We start from the raw sequence: 21,297 nt of genomic DNA, 5'->3' as shown, positions 1-21,297 counted from the left end.
AGCAAATAATTATTAGTCTTAGAGCCTGTCCAGATGAGGCGTTTTACGCGCGAGTCGACGCGCGCGTAGACACTCGCGCGTTCCCGAGATACTACAGCTACATATATTCCGTCCAGATGATGACGCGCGTTTCCTCACTCGCGCGTAAAACGCCGGTAACGAGCGAGACTCTCGACTCGCGCGTTCTACGCGCGTAGAACGCGCGAGTCGAGGTACTCGAACGCCGTTACTGCGTCCAGTACTACGCGCGAATCTGTAGCGAGTGGACGTACTAAAAATGGATAACTTCGATACTGAACTTTTTATAGACGAAATTGAAAAAAGAGTAGCCATATGGGATATGGAATCTTCAGACTATTCCAATAGAGTAATAAAACGTAGGAACACTGGGAAGAAATAGTCGAAATTTTTTGTGAACCTGGCGATTCCCAAGAAAAGAAAAAAGCTTTAGGTAAGTAAACGATAGTTTATTTAATAATATTATTTCTTAGATAACATTAATTTTACTATAGCATTTTATCTTGCCAAGGGAGTTTGCCTTCGTTAACAAAATAATCCGCGAATTTGTCTCTTGTATTTCGCGATCTTGCATTAGGCCTTACTACCTCAGTGTTCAAACTATTCAAAGATGTTTCGTACAGAGTGTGGTCATACCTATAACCATCCCTTAACCTGACGTAATTATGAAGAACACAACAAGCTTTAATTATGTTTTCTGCAAACTCTAAGTCTACATTCAACGGTCTATGAAAAACTCTCCATTTATTTACCAAGATACCAAAGCAACATTCAATGTAACGCCGGGCTCTGGATAAGCGGTAGTTGAATATTTTTTTCTTGATTGTTAGAGATTTACCGCAATAAGGGCGCATAATGTTTTCAGACAGACTGAACGCTTCATCTCCTACTATCACATGGGGTAAGGGAGTTGAATCTGTTTGCGATATTGGCTTTGGATCTGGAATATCTAAAGTTTTCTCGACAAGTTTTTTATACAAAACTGAGTCTTTAAAAATTGAGGAGTCGTTACTTTTTCCATATGCGCCGATGTCTACTGAAATAAAACAATAATTTGCATCGCATACAGCCAGTAAAACAGTCGAAAAATAATTTTTATAGTTATAAAAAAGAGACCCAGAATCGTTGGGTTTTATAATACGGATATGCTTGCCGTCGATGGCACCGATGCAATTTGGGAAATTTGCATATTTTTGAAACTGTTTTGAAATCTCTTCCCATTCAGCCTTCGTGGGTTCTCTCATTACTATATTTTGTAGTTTTTGCCACATAACGTAACAGGTTTTCTGTACTATTCCGATAACTGTAGACTTTCCTAGTCTGTAGGCATAATGCAGGTCCGCAAAATAACATCCTGTGGCCAAATATCTGAAAAAAAGTTAATATTATTAAATATTGTCCATTAAATTCTTATAATATGTACATTATTTATTTATATTCATGTATTTATATGCATGTCTGCATACAGAGTGACCAGTAATTTGACCTATTCCTTGAAGAAGGTTAAAATAGGGATCATTTGCCACAAATTAACCTTTATCAACTGGGAGATATGGGTTAATTTGTGGCAAATGATCCCTAGTTTAACCTCCTTCAAGGAATAGGTTGAATTACCGGTCACCCTTTAAATAGCACTATTTGTAATTGTATTTTTCTATTTATTTTGTAGATACAAAAAATTATACATATACAAACATAAATATTTCTTTTGACCATTTCAATACGTTTATTATTGATTTCAGGCATTTCATTGCAAAAGAAGTGGAAAGGATTGCGTGATGGCTTTGTTAGAGAAATGAAGAAGATGAAAACCACACCGTCTGGATCAGGAGCCTCCAGCAAAGCCAAATATATTTATTTTGAACGTTTGATGTTCCTCGAACGATCGACACGGAATAAAGCTACTGAAAGCAATATCAACACCACGTCTGTAACAGCTGAAGAACAAGAATTTTCTGGCGATGGGGAAGATGTAATGAGACCTCCGCTTAGTCAGGTGAAAAAGAAAAAAAAGCTGAACGCAGCTGATGAAGAATTTCTCGCCATCATAAACAAAAATTTAACATCTAGAAATCAGCCACAGACATCAAACCAAATGGAGTCAGATGATGACAAATTATTCTGCATGTCATTACACAAGGAGCTTATTAAAATACCAGAGGAAACAGACTTCAAACAAAAATTGAATTAATGAAAGTGCTTCAAGCTCAACAAACCATGTATGATAAACCTTCAGCTGTTCGATCTGCCTACCAACCTTCTACACAATATCATTACCAAGTAGGGCTAACACAACGTGGACAGAGAGATTATTTTGAAGAAACAGGATATAACACAACAGAATCTTTAACATCTTCGTTGTCCCCTGCAACTTATAATCGAGGTTATTTCACTACGCCACGGAATACTCTCGCCCAAAACACTCTTCCAACAACACCATCACCGGCATCTACACAAGATTCGCAAGAATCTGAATTAATGGAGCTATACAATAATTAATTAAGGTTAAATAACCTACTAGTTTGTTAGAATGTTTTTTAATGATTCATAATTTTTTGTTAAATTGATTCTTTCTTACGTCAAAAGTACAAAAGTTAGGTTGATATTAAAATAATTAAAAGTATTAAGTACCTCTAAATTACAAAACTATTATTCATACATTTTATAATAAAACAATCAAAATTATCACTTACCTTAAAGTAATCACGAGTTTTTCTTCTGCAGAAACAGTATCCCGTACCACATAATTTTGACATGGAGTTAAATCTTCTTGAATAATTTCCAGTAAATCATCAAAAGATGTTATTGACATTCGAAAGTAGTTGAAAAATTTTTCGCTGTGTTCTCTGAGCTTTGGATATAATGTTATGAACATACTATGCGTCATTCTGTCACGTAGAATTGGATGCACGTTAAATCGTCGACTTTCTCTTCGTTTACGACGTTTCCATCGACAGTATGCAAGCCACAACACAACCGCTGTGTCCGAGTCCATGTTTATAACTGAATGCCTCCCAGCGTAGGAACGCGCGTAACACGTGATATCTGGACGCAATATAAATTGAAACGCCTCATCTGGACAGGCTCTTAAATATTTATTATTTATTAGTTATTATTATTTGGTCACAATAGTGCTTATTACAGCTTCTAGCAACTAGGTTTAATGTAAATGTAATATACCAACTCGTTGTTTCTTAGAAAGTACGTTTCAACGACTCGTAATTAAACTGGTTGTTTGTTTTACTTCCCTTTATAAACAATTACTTCTTCTCATAATTAGGTATAAGAGAACAGAATGACCTTTTAAACTTCTACCACCTGTCATTTTAATCAGTTGTACAGCGGCAATAGGACATTAAATAATAATACGTAACAGTATAATAATTTATTGATCAGTTAAATCAATTTATAAACACATGTCACAAAATGGAAGGCGAAGACGAAGTTCGCTAGTGTTACACTCGGAAATGTAACACTAGCGAACTGGGAAATAGGATTTTATTACATTTGGAAAAATAGGCTTCGTCGACCTTCTCAGCTTGCGCTGTGCAGACGGCACCAGAAACAAATTCGCAAATGGAGGGTAATGATGCGCCAGGTGGGGTCAGGTGCCGAAAATGCATCTTCACTGAGACAGAGTGTTCCGAGACGAGACGAGACCGCTCGGCAGCTGCAACGCGATGCCCGTTCTTGTTAATTCGATGGTGAAAACACATCTGTCGCAGGAATCGAACCTGGCTGAACGAACTCACTAGGAGCGTTAGGCTTTGATATCAAAAGCTAACCCGTAGCGTCATCTCGTGCTGAGGATACTGAAAGTGGTGGCGACGCATGCGCTCGCCCGCGCGCCGCGCTCTCGAACAACGGAAAGGACGCCTCGACTTGAAATATTACAGCATCAGGTATTTTAGTTATGTTACAAATAATAGTTTTTACAATCGATATTATATTTAAAGTGGTTATGTTATAATATTAACACTTAAGTACTACGCTAACATGCGGCTCCCGATAGCGGTTCGCGCGCGATTCACAATACATATAAGCGGGAGAAAACAATGAAACGAGGTTAAAGTAAAGAATATATACATAAAGTTGCTATACTACGAAAGAATTGTGTTGCGGTGCAATTCGAGCCGACGAGCGCGACGGCCCGGCGGCGCGGCGGCGGCGGCGGCGCCTACGACTTCTTCCTGCAACACAAGCGCGGGTGAGTGGCGCGGGCGGGTGGCGCGGGGCGGGGCGGGGCGGGCACTCACTGGTCGTGGTTGTCGTCGGAGTCGTCGAGGTCGGGCTTGGTGCGGCGGCGCTCGTACAGCAGGATGGCGGCGCACAGCACCAGCACCTCGGCGCAGATGCCGAGGAAGGGCCAGAGCGCGGCGTACATGTCCTTGACGCGCAGCGTGGCCGTGGCGGGCGCGGGCGCGGCGGGCGCGCTGCAGCGGTAGCGGCCGGCGTGGCGCCGCGCCGCCGCCGCCAGCAGCAGCACGCCGTCGGGCACGCCCGCCTCGCTGTCGGCCAGCGCCGCGCCGTCGCCCAGCGCCGCGCCGTCGCCCAGCGGCGCGAACTCGCCGTCGCTGCTGTTGGAGTAGGACCAGCTCACGCGCGGGTGCGGCTTGCCCACCACCTTGCACGTGAGCTTCAGCTTCTGCCCCTCCACCACGTTGGCGTTGGCGGGCAGCTTCACGTGCGGGCGGCCGCGCACGGCCCAGCGCCGCGACTCGCCCGCCAGCGCGCACGCGTACGTGCCGAAGTCGTCCTCCAGCGCGCGCGCCACGTGGAACTCGGCGCCGCCGCGCTCCAGCGAGTAGCGGCCCGCCAGCTCCCACACCTGCGACAGCTCCGTGCCGTTCTTGCGCCTGCAACGCGCCGCTCGTTTTGTAGCATTTTTTTTAAAGATATACGGAATACAAAAAGAAATACCGACAATAGTTAAGTAAGAAACAATATTTTTTACTGCATTTTTATTTCACGAACGCGAAGCGAAGTGCGCTTTACTTGTGATAACAAGTGTACAATCGATACTGCACAATACACAATACTGGATGTGGCAAAGCTATAAAGTGCAATTTATTTATTTATTTATTAGGTTCACCAACAGATTATACACTGAAACAAGCTTAGGGACTACAAAATTGAGAAACATAAAGTTGTAGTGTAAACCCAATTACTGGCAAACCGGCATGCGTATCTGAAAAAACAAACACACAAGTGCGGGTTCGCAAGTTTACAATAATATTACTGTTGTAACGAAGGAAACACTGTAAGATGAAGTTAAAAAAAACAGGAAACAAAAACATAACTGAAATTAAAACAAAACAGAAATGTACGAGGCAATTATCTACTAGCTGTACTAATAAGTTGTTGCAGAATTGTTTTGTATTGCTGAAGAGAACATGAGTGGATGTCGGCACGAGTAGCTTGGAATAGCTTGTTGTGCTCTCGGCAAATCCTAGCCAGGATACTGTGAGCGCCCAAATTAGTTCTATACAACTTGCCAACGAACGGTTTGAAGTTACCGAGGCGCGCATTTTTACGCGGAACAGTAAATTTAATTTTGGTCAAAATATTTGGACTGTTGATTTTATTATTTAAAATTTTGTAGAGAAATACTTGATCGGATACCCAACGACGACTTTCTAATGAAGTTAATTTAAAGAAGTTTAATCTTTCGCTATATGAGGTTAAAACGAATTGTTTTTTTTGATGAACTGACAACAAGAACAGAAAACGTTTTTGGATTCTTTCAATCCTTAGAATAGGATCCTTATATAGTGGATTCCAAATGCTGGAGCAATACTCTAAGAGACCCCGAATTAATGCAAAGTAGACGGTTTTGAGAGCCAGACAAGAATTGAATGTTTTACAATTTCGCCAAACAAACCCCAGTAATTTGTAGCATTTACTGATTAATTGATTTATGTGTGTATTGAATGACAATTTTTTATCCAAAATAACACCTAGGTCTCTAACAGTATACACCTCGTCAAGCAACAGATTATTAAGATACTAAGAAGTTTGAAGAGGCATGCGTTTTTTTGTAAATTTAATATGTTGGCATTTTTTAATATTAAGAGGCAATTTATTTTTAACAGACCAGTTTGATATGCTATTTAAGTCATTTTGAAGAGAATCAGAGTCTTTATAGCAAAGGAGTTTTTATAGCTTTAAAAATTTTCAAATCATCAGCAAACAAGGTGAAATTGGAAGATTTAATGTTATCGCACACATCGTTAATATACACTAAAAACAACATAGGGCCAAGGTGGGACCCATGTGGGACGCCAGATGGAACCCTGAACGGATCTGATTCGTAGCCACAAACTACAACCTTCTGCTGCCTGCACGACAAATAAGATGAGAGCCAAGAGAGCAAAGTTCCCTGAATACCAGCATCATACAATTTGGATATTAAAATCATATGGTCGACCCGATCGAATGCCTTACTTACGTCCATATAAATAGCATCGACTTGATATCCCTTATCAATGTTATCTATTATTTGAGTCGTGTATTCAGTCAAATTTGATACTGTTGACATTTTATTTCGAAAACCATGTTGTTGAGCAATTAGGATGGACTGCAATTGAAACGAAAGATACGGACATATTAAAGATTCGAAGACTTTGCTTACATGAGATAACAGGGAAATTGGTCTATAATTAAGTATATCATCCGCTTGCCCACTTTTAGGAATTGGTACAACATTAGCAAATTTCCATTTGTCTGGAAATATCCCAGTGACAAGAGAGCGATTAAAAATAAGGTAAAGTGGATAAGCCAGAGTTGCGGCGCAATTTTTAATGAAAATGGCTGGTAATTCATCAGGACCTGCTCCTTTATTCTTATCCAATTTCTTCAAGGCTTTTTCTACTGCCTTGAGACCCAAAGATATTGTAAGTAAGGAATTTTTATTTGTGACTGGGCATGAGATTGTTGTGAGGGCAGCACTTGTTCTTGCTCTATCATCAGTATAGACAGGCTGTGTGTAAACGGCCGAAAAATGTTCAGCGAAAGCGCCACAAATCGTTGAAGGAGATGATATTTTTTTGCCGTTAAATGTCATAACATTTGGAATCGTTCCCTGGCATTTCCTTTTTGATTTTAAAAATGACCACAGTATCTTCATGTTATTTTTACAAATATGATCTTCAATGCTTTTTTTGTAATTAGCGTAGCAACGATCTATTAGCTTGTGACACAATTTTCTAGCTTCTTGAAAATCAAGTTTGGCCAGCGGGCATTTGTTTTTCTTGTATTTAAGACGGTAAGTCTCCTTCTCCTTTATTAACCTAATTAGGTTAAAAGTATACCAAGAACGATAACAACTTCGCCTGGCTGCTGTTTTAGGTACGTGTTTAAGTATAAGCCCCTTAACTACGTCATAGAATGTATCTACCATTTGATTAACAGTATCAGTGTCATCAAAAATTGTATCCCAATTTATGCCCCTCAACAGTTCGTTTATAATTATATAGTCAGCTCGGTAAAAATTCAGCTTTTTAATTTTATTTGGACTAAGGAATTGATCTTTGTGAAAATTTACAACAGAAAGCAATGGAGGATGATACGGGTCAATTTTGCTTAGCGAAACATCTGCAGAGCATACTCTAGCTTGTAATGCCCCATTGCATAAAATTAAATCTAAGATTTTATTGTCTTTGTTGACAATGCTGCTATATTGCTTAAAATTATGTAGGTTGATAAAATCTGTGAGAAGATGCCCTAAATTGGAGTTAATATAAGTTGGCTGGGTAAAAGTTATATCTAAGTTTGATTTAGCTTCAGCCCAGTTTATGAAACCGAGATTAAAATCTCCGAGGAGGAGAACATCGCTATTCGTTCTGTATATAGCTTCGCTTATAGATGACAGCATTTGATCGAGCTTACAGAAAATTGGGGGAGGAGGCAGATAAACGGCGCAAATGTGAAATGCATGAGAAGCATTGCCGGTCGAAACCGTGACCCAGAGGTCCTCACATTCACTCTCCCAACAACTATTACGAGAGGAACTAAATTTCTTTAAGACCGCAATTAAAATCCCCCCACCCTCTTTCTTTGAACTACTAGAACTGCATCTATCCCTCCGGAAAATATTATAATTATCATTTAATATTTCAGCATCAAATACACCACTGTTTAGCCAAGTTTCCGTTATAACTATTATATCGTACTCGCACGACATGCTGTTCAAGTAAAGACTTTCTAGTTTACCTCGTATACTTCTTGCGTTTTGATAGTACACACTTAATCCACTAACAGTACCTTTTAAGAATTTACGGCTAAATCACTACAATCTAACAAGTATAGTGTTAAATAAGACGAGAATGGGCGCATAAGTGATTTGAATGAATGAATATTATATACTTTTATTGCACAACACAAAAAGTACATAAAAAAAAAGAAAAATAACAAAACAACGTACACCTACAATTTCGCGGCCCTATCGCTTCAAAGCAATTTCTTCCAGGCAACTAATGGCGCACAAAACCAATACCAATTTACTCTTGAAATAAATATTTCATTACTTAAATAAATATATATAAAACAATATTTATTACTAAATAAGTAACAACAAATAAACAAATAACTATTATTTTAAATATTATAATAAAAATTTTAATCGTAGTTGCGTTAGGTAACGAAAACAATATTATGTAGAAACCGTCATTACGAGAATAAGTGCGGGGAAATCAGGAATATCAGACTAGATTCTCAGAAAGGCAAAAATATCTCTGTTTCTATAGTAAATGCCGCAACAGGTAGCTGGTTGCCTCGGCGGTGACGTCACGCTATTAAATTAAACACGGAACTGGCTCATTACCGCGCCCCTTATCAACTGCGGCACTCCATTTATCAAACAACTAAAACGCGAATTTATTTACGTTAACTCAAACCTAAACGCGATTACTTATTTTACAGTCTCAATTGTTATCTGTTAAAACATGATAACATCAAATCACACCCTCGATACAAAAAACATCTGCACGGCAACGGCAAACGCGCCGCATGGACTCGTAACTTCCCCGCGACGCCACTCGCATGGTATTTGTGAGATTACAGTCATATATTGATCACATTGTCTTAAGCCCGGTGTCGCGCGCGCGGTTTAACGGAGGAGCTATGGCTCCACCACCGGCACCGCTCCAGCGGCAAACATCTTTCCACTACTAGAGAGGTCTTCGTCTTCAGTTGAGTTCTCGAGTTGAGACAGTTCTATGGTTTTGAATCTTTCTTAACGCTTTGCGAGGCGTAAAAAAAAAGTGTACAAAAGGCCAAATCAATGTTTCTCAAAGTCGTATCAAAAAACCTAGAAGTTACGGTTACCTCTTCCAGTTTGATAAAAAACACAACTATTAAATTGTTTAAGATTTGAGCTTTTTGACCTTACTTTATTTTATAACGAGTAAGACTCCTTGGCACGGCGCGGGAGCATTCAATGATGATTAGCGCGGTGTGACAGAGCGCAATGAGCGAGCGACCGGTCGGAGCGCTACTCACCACTCGTAGTCGAGGTTCTTGTCGCTGACGAGCGGGCACAGCAGCGTGATGTTGCCGCGCACGTCGAACAGCAGCTCGGGCGCGTCGGCGGCTGCCTCGGCGGACGCGGCGGGCGCGGCGGCCGTGGCGGGCTCGGTGGGCGCGGCCGCCTCCGTGTCTGCAACGAGCACGAGTCAGCGCCGGCCGCGGGGCGCGCTCCACTAGCTACCGCTCTACTATTTGTACGCTCGTATTTGTTAGCCACTCAAAGGCCCATTTCAAAAAGACGTTCGTTTTTCGAAACCGAGTCCACAATTACGAGCGTGCAAGTCGTGGCACCGCGCGGCGCCACCGTCGACCATGTAATCCCAGCGTCCCCGTTAACCTCGTCCCCATTAACGGAAACGCTTGGATTTAAATATATTATTTAAAAATTGTCCCGTCGTTGCAGTTATCGCTCACTTCAACAAGGTTAGATGACAGGAACATTGGGACTATTTTCCAGTAATTATCGTCCCGTGGCCGTACGGTACGCGCCGGGAGTTGCGAACGGTCCACGCTGCAGCGCCGACAGCGCTGAGCCGCCGCCAGGGCGGCTCAGTGGGCGGCCGACCGTCCCGAACGCATCACTATGTGTTAGCAGGTATTTATAAAATTGGTGATTTATAATTTGCTAATTCCGCCATGACCCCGCACTGTGGCATTTTCTTTACATTTCATACAATTTTATAAATCCAACAGTTAACTGTTACAAGTTTAATGCTAAAATTGATTTTTGCTTTTTAAGAAGCTAAACCGCTATGGCGATGGCCACTACTTCAAAAAACGACTGCATTCAGAAAATTGGTTAATTCTTTAACTAGATTAGGTTTGATGTTTTTGAGATTGCATGACCGCAACTAGGCAAGGATTGTGACTGCGCGCGCACGCTTTGTTTCTTACAAATGTATCTACTAAATCGCTAGCATAATGGGATCACGATGAGAAGGCTAGGTCCTGTTAACGAACTGCTATAAAATATAAAGAGGACAACTTTATTCAATTTAAAAGTTCTTCAATCTTTATACCGCACAGGTCTTGCGGCGCGCTGAAATTAACTACTATGTACTATCCCAACGCACTTTTCGCTCCGATACCACACCGACTTTAAAGATTTTTATGTTATTAATAGCCCAAAATTGCATAAATATGCAAACAGCTTTGATATGATAAACGGCGTGGCGTAGGACTTAGGAGGCACCGCGGCAACAACGAATGGGATGGTATGGATACAGGCGTCACTGCAGCGTGGACCCTTCCTTAAAGGAATCACGGCTATCCACTAAGGATGCGCAAGTTACGGGAACTTTGTTACAAAGCGATCCAAATAAATACTCAATGCTTACAAAATACTAGACCTCAAGAAATACCAATACAGAGCGAGTTCAAGTGAACCGCAGGACATTTCTATAAACTACATCTCTACTATAATCTGCAAAATATACAAGAATTTATACAATGCAACACAATTTTGGGACGAGAGGTTTATAGCTAATTACGTAATTGTAAAACTAAAAAAAACTTCACATACTAATGATAAATATAAATGTTGAGAATTTCTTGGTTCAGCTAGAATATTTATAATTATGTCGCTAAATATAAATATTCTAGCATATGCAGTGTGGTGATGGTATAATACAGATTTCTTTTATTTCTAGCGGATTTCAAACAAAAAAATCTTATTTTTATTTATGAATTACGGACTTAGGAAACACTTGCTTAATCCGACCTTCAAATATTACCACCGCGGACGTCAAAAATGTCGAAACAAAAGTAAATTTTAAAAAATCGGGTAAGTTTCACTCTCATACTGCATCTTTGGTAAAGCGCCAATGAGTAATTACTTTACTAAGAAGAATAGCGGTTATGTAACGTTATTCACAATAAAGTAAGATGAATTAACATCTACATGCCAATAGCCATGCGCATATCTACAGTAGTCAAATCATAGAACACACTCGGACACCTAGTCGGTAGGAAGAAACTGACTGTCAATATAAGTATAAATATATATAGATGTATGAACAATTTAAACTCCATGGCAACATCCCATATAAAGTATGTGAATACAATTTTTACGTATATTTCTGTCCGCTTTTCGCAGGCTTCTTCCCGTATTCTAGCTATATATTGTTCTAATAAATTGTTCTCGTGAACATGCCACGTGCCCGTCACGTGACTCCTGTTCTGGCGCCCGCCGATGTGCGTCCACTGCCGGGCTGGTCTCTCGTAACGAATTCCACTCCGCGACCTGCTCGAGATAGGTCCGACACTCTAGCCTAGCCTATTTCTACTTTGATCACGTGTAGTTTCAGAGCGAGTGTCGCCATCGTATACCATAAGTGAATATATTTGTGTACACGCGCGCACTATGATCACTCTTTCTACCATTCGCCTACGGAATACTACAACAGTACAATATGCATCGTGAGTATTGAGTAATAAAACGTCTACAAGTTTAATCAATTGTCTCCCTTTGATCGATCGACCTAGATCGGTTTCCAAGTATCGGCAAAGGAGGACACCGCACTATCCAATTAACGGTCGCGAGACAAACGTTCGAGCGGTTCATGTTTATTAATGCGAGCCCTTGAGACGACAGCGGTGCCGCAGCCCGCGGAGCGAGCGCTCTATGTATCATTACAATAATCGTAGCAAACACAAAACTATAGATGAGCTTATAGAAAAAAGTGCACTCGGTCAACAGCATCGGCGGTGTCGGCCGTCGGCGGGCGGCGCCGGCTCGCAAGCGCTACTACATACGGGGCCGCCGGGCGCGGTACCGGGCTCGGGCAGCACCACGACGCGCACGCGGTGGCGCCGGTCGGGCGCGCACGTGTAGAGGCCGGCGTGCGCGGCGCGCGCGTGCGGCGTGCGCAGGCGCGCCGTGAGGCCGGGCGCGCGCGGCTCCTCGGGCGCGGCGCGCAGGTCTGGCGGCGGCGCGGCGCCGTCGCGCAGCCACGCGGCGCGCTGCTCGGCGCGCAGGCGGCACTCCACGGCCAGCGGCGCGCCCAGCGCCACCGTCACCACGCTCTCCTCGCCCGGCGCCGCCGTCTCTGCGCACAAGCTCGTCAGCCGCGGCGCCCGGCGCGTTACTCGAGTGCGACGACGCGGAGAGCTTCTCGCGGTGGCCGATATTATTTTCAAAGCTACCTTCTTACAACTACAGAAGGTTTCGTCCCGCCCGACGGACGAGCTACGGTACGAGTGGCTGAACGTAGAAATTGGTTTAAATAAGTTTTTAAATTATTTAAACACACGAAAAAAGATTCTATGATAATATGATATTCTTCACTTTATCTTCACTGTATATAGAAGGAAAAAGTGAATAACTGAACCAATGCTATTATTATTAAGTAATGGCACGATTTTTTGGAAATTTATCCAAAGCGGTAAAACAAGTCTGTACGAACTGAAACAGATATCTATATCTGTATGGAAGCTGATCTTGCCAATTCCAAGAAAATAATACAGCAAAACGACGTCGAGAAGGACAACCACACGGACAACAGTAACATAATAAACATGTGTATGGATGTTCCGACGCATAACAAGTGAAAACCCCAACACCCAATTGACAATACATGCAGTCGTAACATTAACAAGGACTCAAAACAGTGAACAAATAAAACTGATTGCCTTATCTGGCGGCATTAGATACACGCTATCTCAACACCGTGTGAGATAGCGTCAGACTTACTGCGCTAAATTATCTCATGTTTTCTTTCCTAACACCGCATTACATACAATACTTTCGTAGTTTGAAAGTAACGTATCCCAAATACTAACCGGTCCGAGTTCCCTAGTAGTGACAGTATGCCACTTGGACGGTTTAACGGAACGCTATTTGAACCGCAATATTGCGAACGTGAACATTGTTACTGATTATTATTTACACGGCGCGACTAGTTATGTATTATATTAATCATAATAAATATTTATCAGTCATCTAGTACCCATAGAACAAGCTACGTAAGCGATGTATGTTTTCTCGTAGTACAATTTATGTTATTATCTTTATTTATTAACAGATGGCGATGAAACTTTGTTAGTGCAGTCTTTATTCCCGACACTCCCACGGAAACTAAAATTACGCGGGTGAAACCGCGGGACGCAGCTAGTAATATAGTAAAGTTACAGAATTTGGTATTGTTACAGTATTTATACTTTATTTGCGTCAAAAATATTGTAGGTACATTAAAATTGAAGGTTTTTATATTTTGTTGGCGCTGTGAATAGAAATAAACAGTAAGTTTTTTATTGCTTGGAAGCATCCGGCTCCGCTTTCAGCTCTCACAAGATAGAAAAATGAATGTTAAAATACAAAATGTAAATTGTTGATGTTGGAAAAGAGCAACTGCTGAGTTTCTTGCCGGCTTCTTCTCGGTAGAATCTGCCTTCCGAACCGGTGGTAGAATCACTACAAACAGACAGACTTGACGTTTCAAAAGTGCTTATATTAGGCCTACTTGAAATAAATGAATTTTGAATTTAAATTTTTGAATTTGTTTTCATGAGTTTTTTTTTTATATTATTTACTAAACGAACTCTGTACACGCACACATAGGTATAATGGTTTACTTTTTTTTTCTTGCCACGATAAACTACTTTCATAATTTATTAATAAGAGGTCAACGTATAATCCTGCTGCCAACAAGGAGAATGGGTGTAACTTCTAGTCAGTAAGTATGTACTCATGTGAATCTAAATGTAAGGTGAAAGTTTCTTTACCTATTAATGAACTTGCACCTAGGCAATTTTAAAACTATTTCATGGCTGTAAAGTTAGTCATAATGGGACAGTATAAACATTATGATACTTTTCTAAAAGAAAATCCTATGTAAGCACTCCCTAAAGTTACTGTCCTTTTCGAAGGGATAAACCATGGTAATGAAAGATGATGAATTTTTAACCAATCTAAAAATCCCACTGTGCCCCATATTGGCTACAGAGGTCAGGGACAACAATGCATTGTTTATAATATACATGGATGAATAATGAGAATGGCAAAATAATTTTTTAATCATTTTATAAAAATCCTGCTATCCCTTATAACAGGTGTATGGTAAACAGAGATGAAGGGACTCCACCTTCTTTTTTTTATGAAATTATTTTACCACTACTTTATTTTATTTTATTTTATTAAAATTATTTAATTTACTAACAATATATTTTATCCCCCAAACCCCACAAGAATAAGGATATAGGAGCATACAACAAGGATTTTTCTTATTCCATTAAAATAGTCAAATCAACTCAAATCCTTAGAACCTGATTCACACATTTTCTTTCTATCGAGTAATAAATATTATCTGAGGCAAAATCTTTGTAAGTGTTGCATTTCCAACATAATAATTATAATAATAGTACCATAAATAATATTCCAGTGACAATTTGTATGTTTCATTTTAGTATTGAAAACTGACTGACAATAGAAGAATTTGTCTCATATTTTATTTATTGGAATTGTTTTCTAACATGTCTTTTATGTGGTTGCTTTTGTGGAAAAAAAAACTATGCACAGCATACTAGAACATTCAAGCCCATTTATAAATTAAAATAAATTTCTGGATTCTTCCAAGCAAAAGGTTTCAGATTTGATTTCTAGTTAAAATTATTAGCAGTTTTGACATAATAATTACCCACATTTAATTTTCTTTCTTGAGAAATTGTTGAACTGAACTAAAGTATATGAAAATTTAAATGTGTAATTCATATTAAGTACTTAATTACCTATTTAAATTTTGATTACTTATCACTTATAAAGATAAATAAAACTACTTATTAGGTTATTTGATATCAATTAATGATAATCTAACAGCTCTCTTAAAAGCAGTTTTATAGAAATTACCAATAATCCTTTACAAACAAACCATATTTTGCTATCCCAAGCAAAAATGATATTCATCTTGTTTTAAAACAAATGTTTGATTCACAACCTCCTCCTCCTCCTTTAGGAAGTTGGGTAGAAAATATATCAAGTGATATGTTTGGTCAAAAAGAGCCACATCAGTTACACACTCACTGTGGGACAAAACATTGCTCTTACAAAGTTACTGCTATTAAGAATGATTTGAGTGGCGCTTGACAACTCTCCAGCTCCTGATATTATTAAAGTATAAACACACCTGTGACTGACATTTGTGTAAAATTATTGTTGGTTGGCTTAACACCATAGCAAGCAGTATTATTTCAAAATGATTGTTTAATATTAAAACCTTGAAGTTCCCAAAACAAAAATAACAATTTTAAAACACAAAATATTAAAAATGTTAAAATAATACTGCTAACATATTAATCACAACTGTAATGCAGTATATGTGGATTCAGGAACCAGGAAAGTCAGCAATACTTAAAAGGACATGCCCCTCTTTAGCCAATCAGCATTCTAAACTCAGGCTTAAACCATCACAAACAAAAGACTAGAAAACTAAAACGTTTCTAATGAAGACAACATCTGTGTAGTTTTTGAGGTCTGTGGAAAGATATTTCACATTAACTGCAATTTTATAGATTAATGTTTTAAAAGTTGTTCTTTGTTTATTTAGGAAGAATGAACAAAGGAAGAAATGTATTGCTCTCCTTCGTTACCATATTTATAACTGAGCAAATCATAAAATATGACTTCGGTATTATTGAAATGTTTACTAAAGTCTGCTTATTTGTTTGCTCGCCGACACTCGGTTAGGTGCAGAGTCGTAATCGTGACCTCACCTCAGCCGCAGTGCAGCTCACCGTCGCTGCCCCACACTTAACAATCTTGTAAAGTTATTCTAGAACACTGCCTACTATCATACCACGAGCATGCAGTAATCGCTGCCCAAAACAACTACCTGAACTGGTAATGGCCATCTTCTATAATTACAAAGAGCAAAAATAAATATAATTATAGTGAAAATTTACTTACTTTGAGCTTCTGACGGAATTACACTTGCTAAAAATAGAAACGCAATCGACAGACAGAAAGCGGCTCGGGCCATGATGAAGGTGGAGCTAGCTCCAGACTTCGCTATCGATTGCAACTCGAACAACTTTGAAGACACAACTGAGGACTAAATTGAAACTACCAAATACTGCCTTAAATTCACTACACCACCTGATCCAAGACGGTCGATGAGCAATATGGCGCAGCTGAACTAGATTCGTTACATATATGGTTCCAGCCACAGACTAAAGATCATCTCCACAGATTATCTCGACCGTTTCTAGTTGTTTTTTTTTATTTATTTCCATTCAGAGTGTTCTGAATTCTGTGATTATTACCGCATTACCAATGACTACGGAAGAAGTGGAGCCGTTTCTCCTTTGATTTACTGAGATTTCATATGTTCCTATCGTACTTAGCCAAGCAATATAAAAGTCTGAATCTAAAAATATTACGAAATATAGAAAAGTTAGGTTATAAATTGCAGTTTCATATATTTGATTGTTGAGTCGACGGTTTATGTCTGACCATGGTCCTTTAGTCTTAAAAACTATGAAACAGGGTAAAACCATGTACCTATCGGTCTGCACAGATATCCAACTTATTAATCTGTGCAGACCATAGTCATTACATTAATCTGCGATTTTGTTACTTTATGGTCTGTATAGTGGGTCTGTGATTCGGTATTCGGATATCAAATTTTTGTGCAAACATTGTTTCTGAAGATGTTATTGAATAGTTGTAGCGTAAGAGTTTGCATGAGTGTCGGTGGTCTCCTATAATGTGGTAAAGGAAAAACGAAGCATGGCGGCTGACACGGCGGTGGCCGCGAGCCCCGAGGAGACCCTGGAGGCGCTGCTGCGCGAGGCGGAGGCGCTCAAGCAGCGCCTGGAAGAGGAGCGCCAGAAGCTGAACGACGTCACGCGTGAGTGCCCCTGCAGGCGCGCAAGGAGTTTGTTACAGATTAAGACGGCTCAATTATATAAATCGTTTGCTTCTTTAATTATGAAACACCCTGCAGACACTTGGATTAGATGACACTTGGACAGACTTTCCGCATTAGATTTTACACATAAGCAGCAATAAATTTTATGGCGGTCATTTTGCTAGCTTTATTTTATCTAAATAGACATTTAGGTTAACAGTTTAAATTTAAATAGACAGTCGCTTATTACAATTTAAGTTTGAATATTGACATAAGTAAATGTAACTATTATTAACATCCTGATATTAATTTCTCGATAGTTAACGGGGCTCTGTATTCTTTGTTTAATTGATTTTGAAGTACCTTCTACCTATAGTAAATTACCTATATTCTCTCGTTTAAAATCTGTTAGTAATAACCGAAATCTTGCCCATGTTTATAAGTGGTATACCAACATGGTTAGCAAAATATACCTGCCTTAATGTAATAAAATAGCGGTGATAGCCTAGGTAGCGTAGGTTTGGAAGCACTCATATCTATAGTACGAGTTTTTACTCAGTTTAGGTATCAGTGATTCAACCAAACGTAGTAAGCTTTTAGCTGCCAAAGTAAGATTTATTTTAAATGTAACTTATTAGGCAAAATAGCTGTTCTTTCTTTTTTATTTATACTTTGGACTAAAAACCTGTGAATACCTAACCTGTAAAAGCTAACAAAGTTCTGCAGTCTTGTTCATATTACTTCAATTAAATAAATAACTAACTTATTTAGCTGTGCATGTATATCCCTATTTATATTTTTCGAATACAAAAATTCATTTATTGATATGTACCATACATCTTATTCTGAAACAAAGCCGCGGCAGCTATATGTTAATAATCTGTTTAATTTTACAGTAACACACTGTGCCTTTCGGTTTTACCTGTGTTGAATAATAATTTGATTTTTTGGGATGTGAAGGAGGATGATAAAGGGTGTAATAATCCAAATGATAATTATTCGAGCTTGAGAATTGTTGGTGACAGAGATTTTTTGAATGCCCTATGTTTTTTAAGGATCTAAAAAGTAGCCTATGTTACTCTAAAAAAAACTTTTATATTAAAAATCCAGTTGCTAAGATAAGGTGCTAACACCCCATCTTAGCAAACAAGCACACTTTTGCATTCATAATATTAGTATGGATTACCTTAAAAATTATTCAGGTTTGTGCACTCAATATTTTCAATATTTTTTGATAATTTATGAACATTTTATAGGTCAGTAATACCTCTTCTATTTTATCTTTAAAACAGTGAGCAGTGTGGCGGAGCGGCTGGAGCCCCTCAATATCCCCAACCTGAAAATGCGCCGAGTGCTTAAAGGTCACCAGTCAAAGGTCCTCTGTTGTGACTGGTCTCCTGATAAACGCCATCTTGTGTCTTCTTCTCAGGTTAGTAGAATGCACTTTTATTGCAGTTTTCACTCTATTTTAAGTGTACAGTGAAAGGCCATGGGTGCAGTAGCATCAATGACACGTATTGACACGTCACCACCACAGCCAGTGGGATTCCTAGTCCTGAATGAGTGCAACCTAAGTTTTTGTTGTGCAAAGTGACAAACAACATCAACTCATCATCAACTTCATTTTGAAATTTCAATTAATAATTGGTAGGATGAAATTTCTCCACACAGCACTCCAGTGTTTCAGTACATTCTGGTGTCTTTTTATAGCACCTGATAAGTTATTTTAATGATAATAACCAACCATTTTCCAACAAGTTGTTTAACTAGTATACCAATCTATTGAATTGTCTCCTATACAGTCTTTGAGAAGTACACAAGTCTAGCGTAAGTTTGTTAAAGTTAATGAGCTATTTATTTCCAAAAAAAGTGAAGTTTACCTTTTGTTTGCCAATGAATGTTTGAACTCACCTTAGCATGTCACAAGAAACAATTTCAATTCGTGTAATGGACTGAATTGAATGCACACCTCTGTATTGACCATACACAATAATATCAATTGTATTTTGGAAAATTGTAGCAAAATTTAAAAGGAATATTGAAGTGGACGTGGGGACGGCACTGTTGCAGGACGGGAAGCTGATCATCTGGGACGCGTTCTCGAACACCAAGGAGCTCACCATCGCCATGGCCAGCACGTGGGTGATGGCCTGCGCCTACGCGCCGTCGGGCAACGCGCTGGCGGCCGGCGGCCTGGACAACAAGGTGACCGTGTTCCCGCTGGGCGACGACGAGCCGGCGGCGCGCAAGCGCACCGTGGCCACGCACACGTCGTACGTGTCGGCGTGCCTGTTCCCCAACTCCGACCGCCAGCTGGTCACGGCCAGCGGCGACGGCTCGTGCGCGCTGTGGGACGTGGAGTCGGGCCAGCTGCTGCAGAGCTTCCAGGCGCACGCGGCCGACGTGCTGGCGCTGGACCTGGCGCCCACCGACCTGGGCGACACCTTCGTGTCGGGCGGCTGCGACCGCGCCGTGCTGCTGTGGGACATGCGCTCGGGGCAGCCCGTGCAGGCCTTCGACGCGCACCTCAGCGACGTGACGGCCGTGCGCTTCCACCCGGCCGGCGACGCGCTGGCCTCGGGCTGCGACGACGCGGCCTGCCGCCTGTTCGACCTGCGCGCCGACCGCGAGGTGGCGCGCTTCGGCCGCGCCAGCCTGCTGTTCGGCGTGGGCTCGGTGGAGTGGTCGCTGAGCGGCCGCCTGCTGTTCGCGGGCTACGCCGACCACTCGGCCTGCGCCTGGGACGCGCTGCGGGCCACGCGCGCCTGCGCGCTCACGCCGCACGAGCACCGCGTGGCGCGCGTGCAGCTGTCGCCCGACGGCACGGCCGTGGCCACGGCGTCGTGGGACACCACGCTGCGCGTGTGGGCCTAGTAGTGTATATTCCCGCAATACCTTCCGAGTACGGAATAGAAGATGTATTCCATTTAAACTATGTTTAAAATAAGTGCGTACGTCTAAAGATATAAACGTGTGCTGCATTGTCAAATTTAGATGATCATTTTGGCAAAGATTCCCTAATTTTAGGTAGAATATTATACACATAATGTCGTACTTCATTGTTGGGTTACATTCTAACAACATAACTAACTACACCTCAAAGCCATCCCAGACGTTAGTCTATTTGAGATTAGTATGTCCAGCATTAGACGTCAATCGGTGAAGTGATAGGATGCCGATGAAGTTATATGATTGCCAGTCTGTAGCATGGAAAAACTCATAGATGGAAATAATTTGTTCAAAAAAGAAACAAAATAGTATGTTTCGTATCTATTTATTCGATGTCTCTCGTAAATATTCATTAGCGATTGACAAACTACCGTGCCCCTATTGTGAGCTACCAAAATTATCATACTAAATTTGGTAAAGCAAAGCGACGCCAAATTTCATTACAAATGCTAATCGACAGATGTGCTACCATTGAGTCTCCAGCCACTTGCTGTATGATGAACTATCTGTTAAAAGCAAATAATGAAATGTTGCTGGTAGTCAAATTTGAATGTGTTATCCCCAATTATGCTATTACCAATAAACTAATTTAACAACTTTTTTTTATTTCCTCAAAAAAACTAATTGAGAAAAAAAAACCTAAATCTTGCTGTTTGGGTAATATATGGCCTATGCAAATATGACCACGTTTCCGAATTTCGACAAAAAGTCGAGTGGCTCCCTATTCGCCGTCGCCAGCATTTGCATGTACTTTTGTTCCTGTACTGTGTTTTATTTCATTAAAACAGCTCCTTACCTTAAAGAGAAGTTTACATTTCCGGGAGTGCAATCCGATCAAAGATTGTGTACAGTGCACGCATTGAACTGTGGAATGCGCTCCCAATAGACATACGGCGGTCTAAATCACGAGCTATATTAAACAAACTGTTAAAAGTCACTATGGTGTACTACCGATTACTACAAT

General features: G+C 40.4%; 3 protein-coding genes across 3 annotated transcripts; 2 read left to right on the top strand and 1 right to left on the bottom strand.

Moving 5' to 3' along the window:
- Positions 1-404: 404 nt before the first annotated feature.
- Positions 405-2,209, top strand: LOC120633483. Its single transcript, XM_039903693.1, has 2 exons — positions 405-451; positions 1,761-2,209. The coding sequence occupies exon 2, from the start codon at positions 1,814-1,816 to the stop codon at positions 2,207-2,209; it is 396 nt and encodes a 131-aa protein (XP_039759627.1). The 5' UTR covers positions 405-451; positions 1,761-1,813.
- A 1,179-nt stretch (positions 2,210-3,388) lies between these two features.
- On the bottom strand, positions 3,389-16,704 carry LOC120633311 (basigin). The gene is made up of 4 exons (XM_039903500.1): positions 16,442-16,704; positions 9,517-9,673; positions 4,275-4,874; positions 3,389-4,208 (listed from the first exon to the last, which is right to left on the bottom strand). Exons 1-4 carry the CDS (start codon positions 16,512-16,514, stop codon positions 4,196-4,198), a joined length of 843 nt encoding a protein of 280 aa, XP_039759434.1. The 5' UTR covers positions 16,515-16,704; the 3' UTR covers positions 3,389-4,195.
- A 395-nt stretch (positions 16,705-17,099) lies between these two features.
- LOC120633278 (guanine nucleotide-binding protein subunit beta-5) lies at positions 17,100-20,931 on the top strand. The gene is made up of 3 exons (XM_039903456.1): positions 17,100-17,384; positions 18,677-18,813; positions 19,455-20,931. Exons 1-3 carry the CDS (start codon positions 17,264-17,266, stop codon positions 20,256-20,258), a joined length of 1,062 nt encoding a protein of 353 aa, XP_039759390.1. The 5' UTR covers positions 17,100-17,263; the 3' UTR covers positions 20,259-20,931.
- Positions 20,932-21,297: the final 366 nt, after the last annotated feature.

This window comes from Pararge aegeria, chromosome 21 (assembly GCF_905163445.1).
Source record: "Pararge aegeria chromosome 21, ilParAegt1.1, whole genome shotgun sequence".
NCBI lineage: Eukaryota > Metazoa > Arthropoda > Insecta > Lepidoptera > Nymphalidae > Pararge > Pararge aegeria.
The sequence above is the reverse complement of the archived record's forward strand: the minus strand, read 5'-3'. Positions and strand labels throughout refer to the sequence as shown.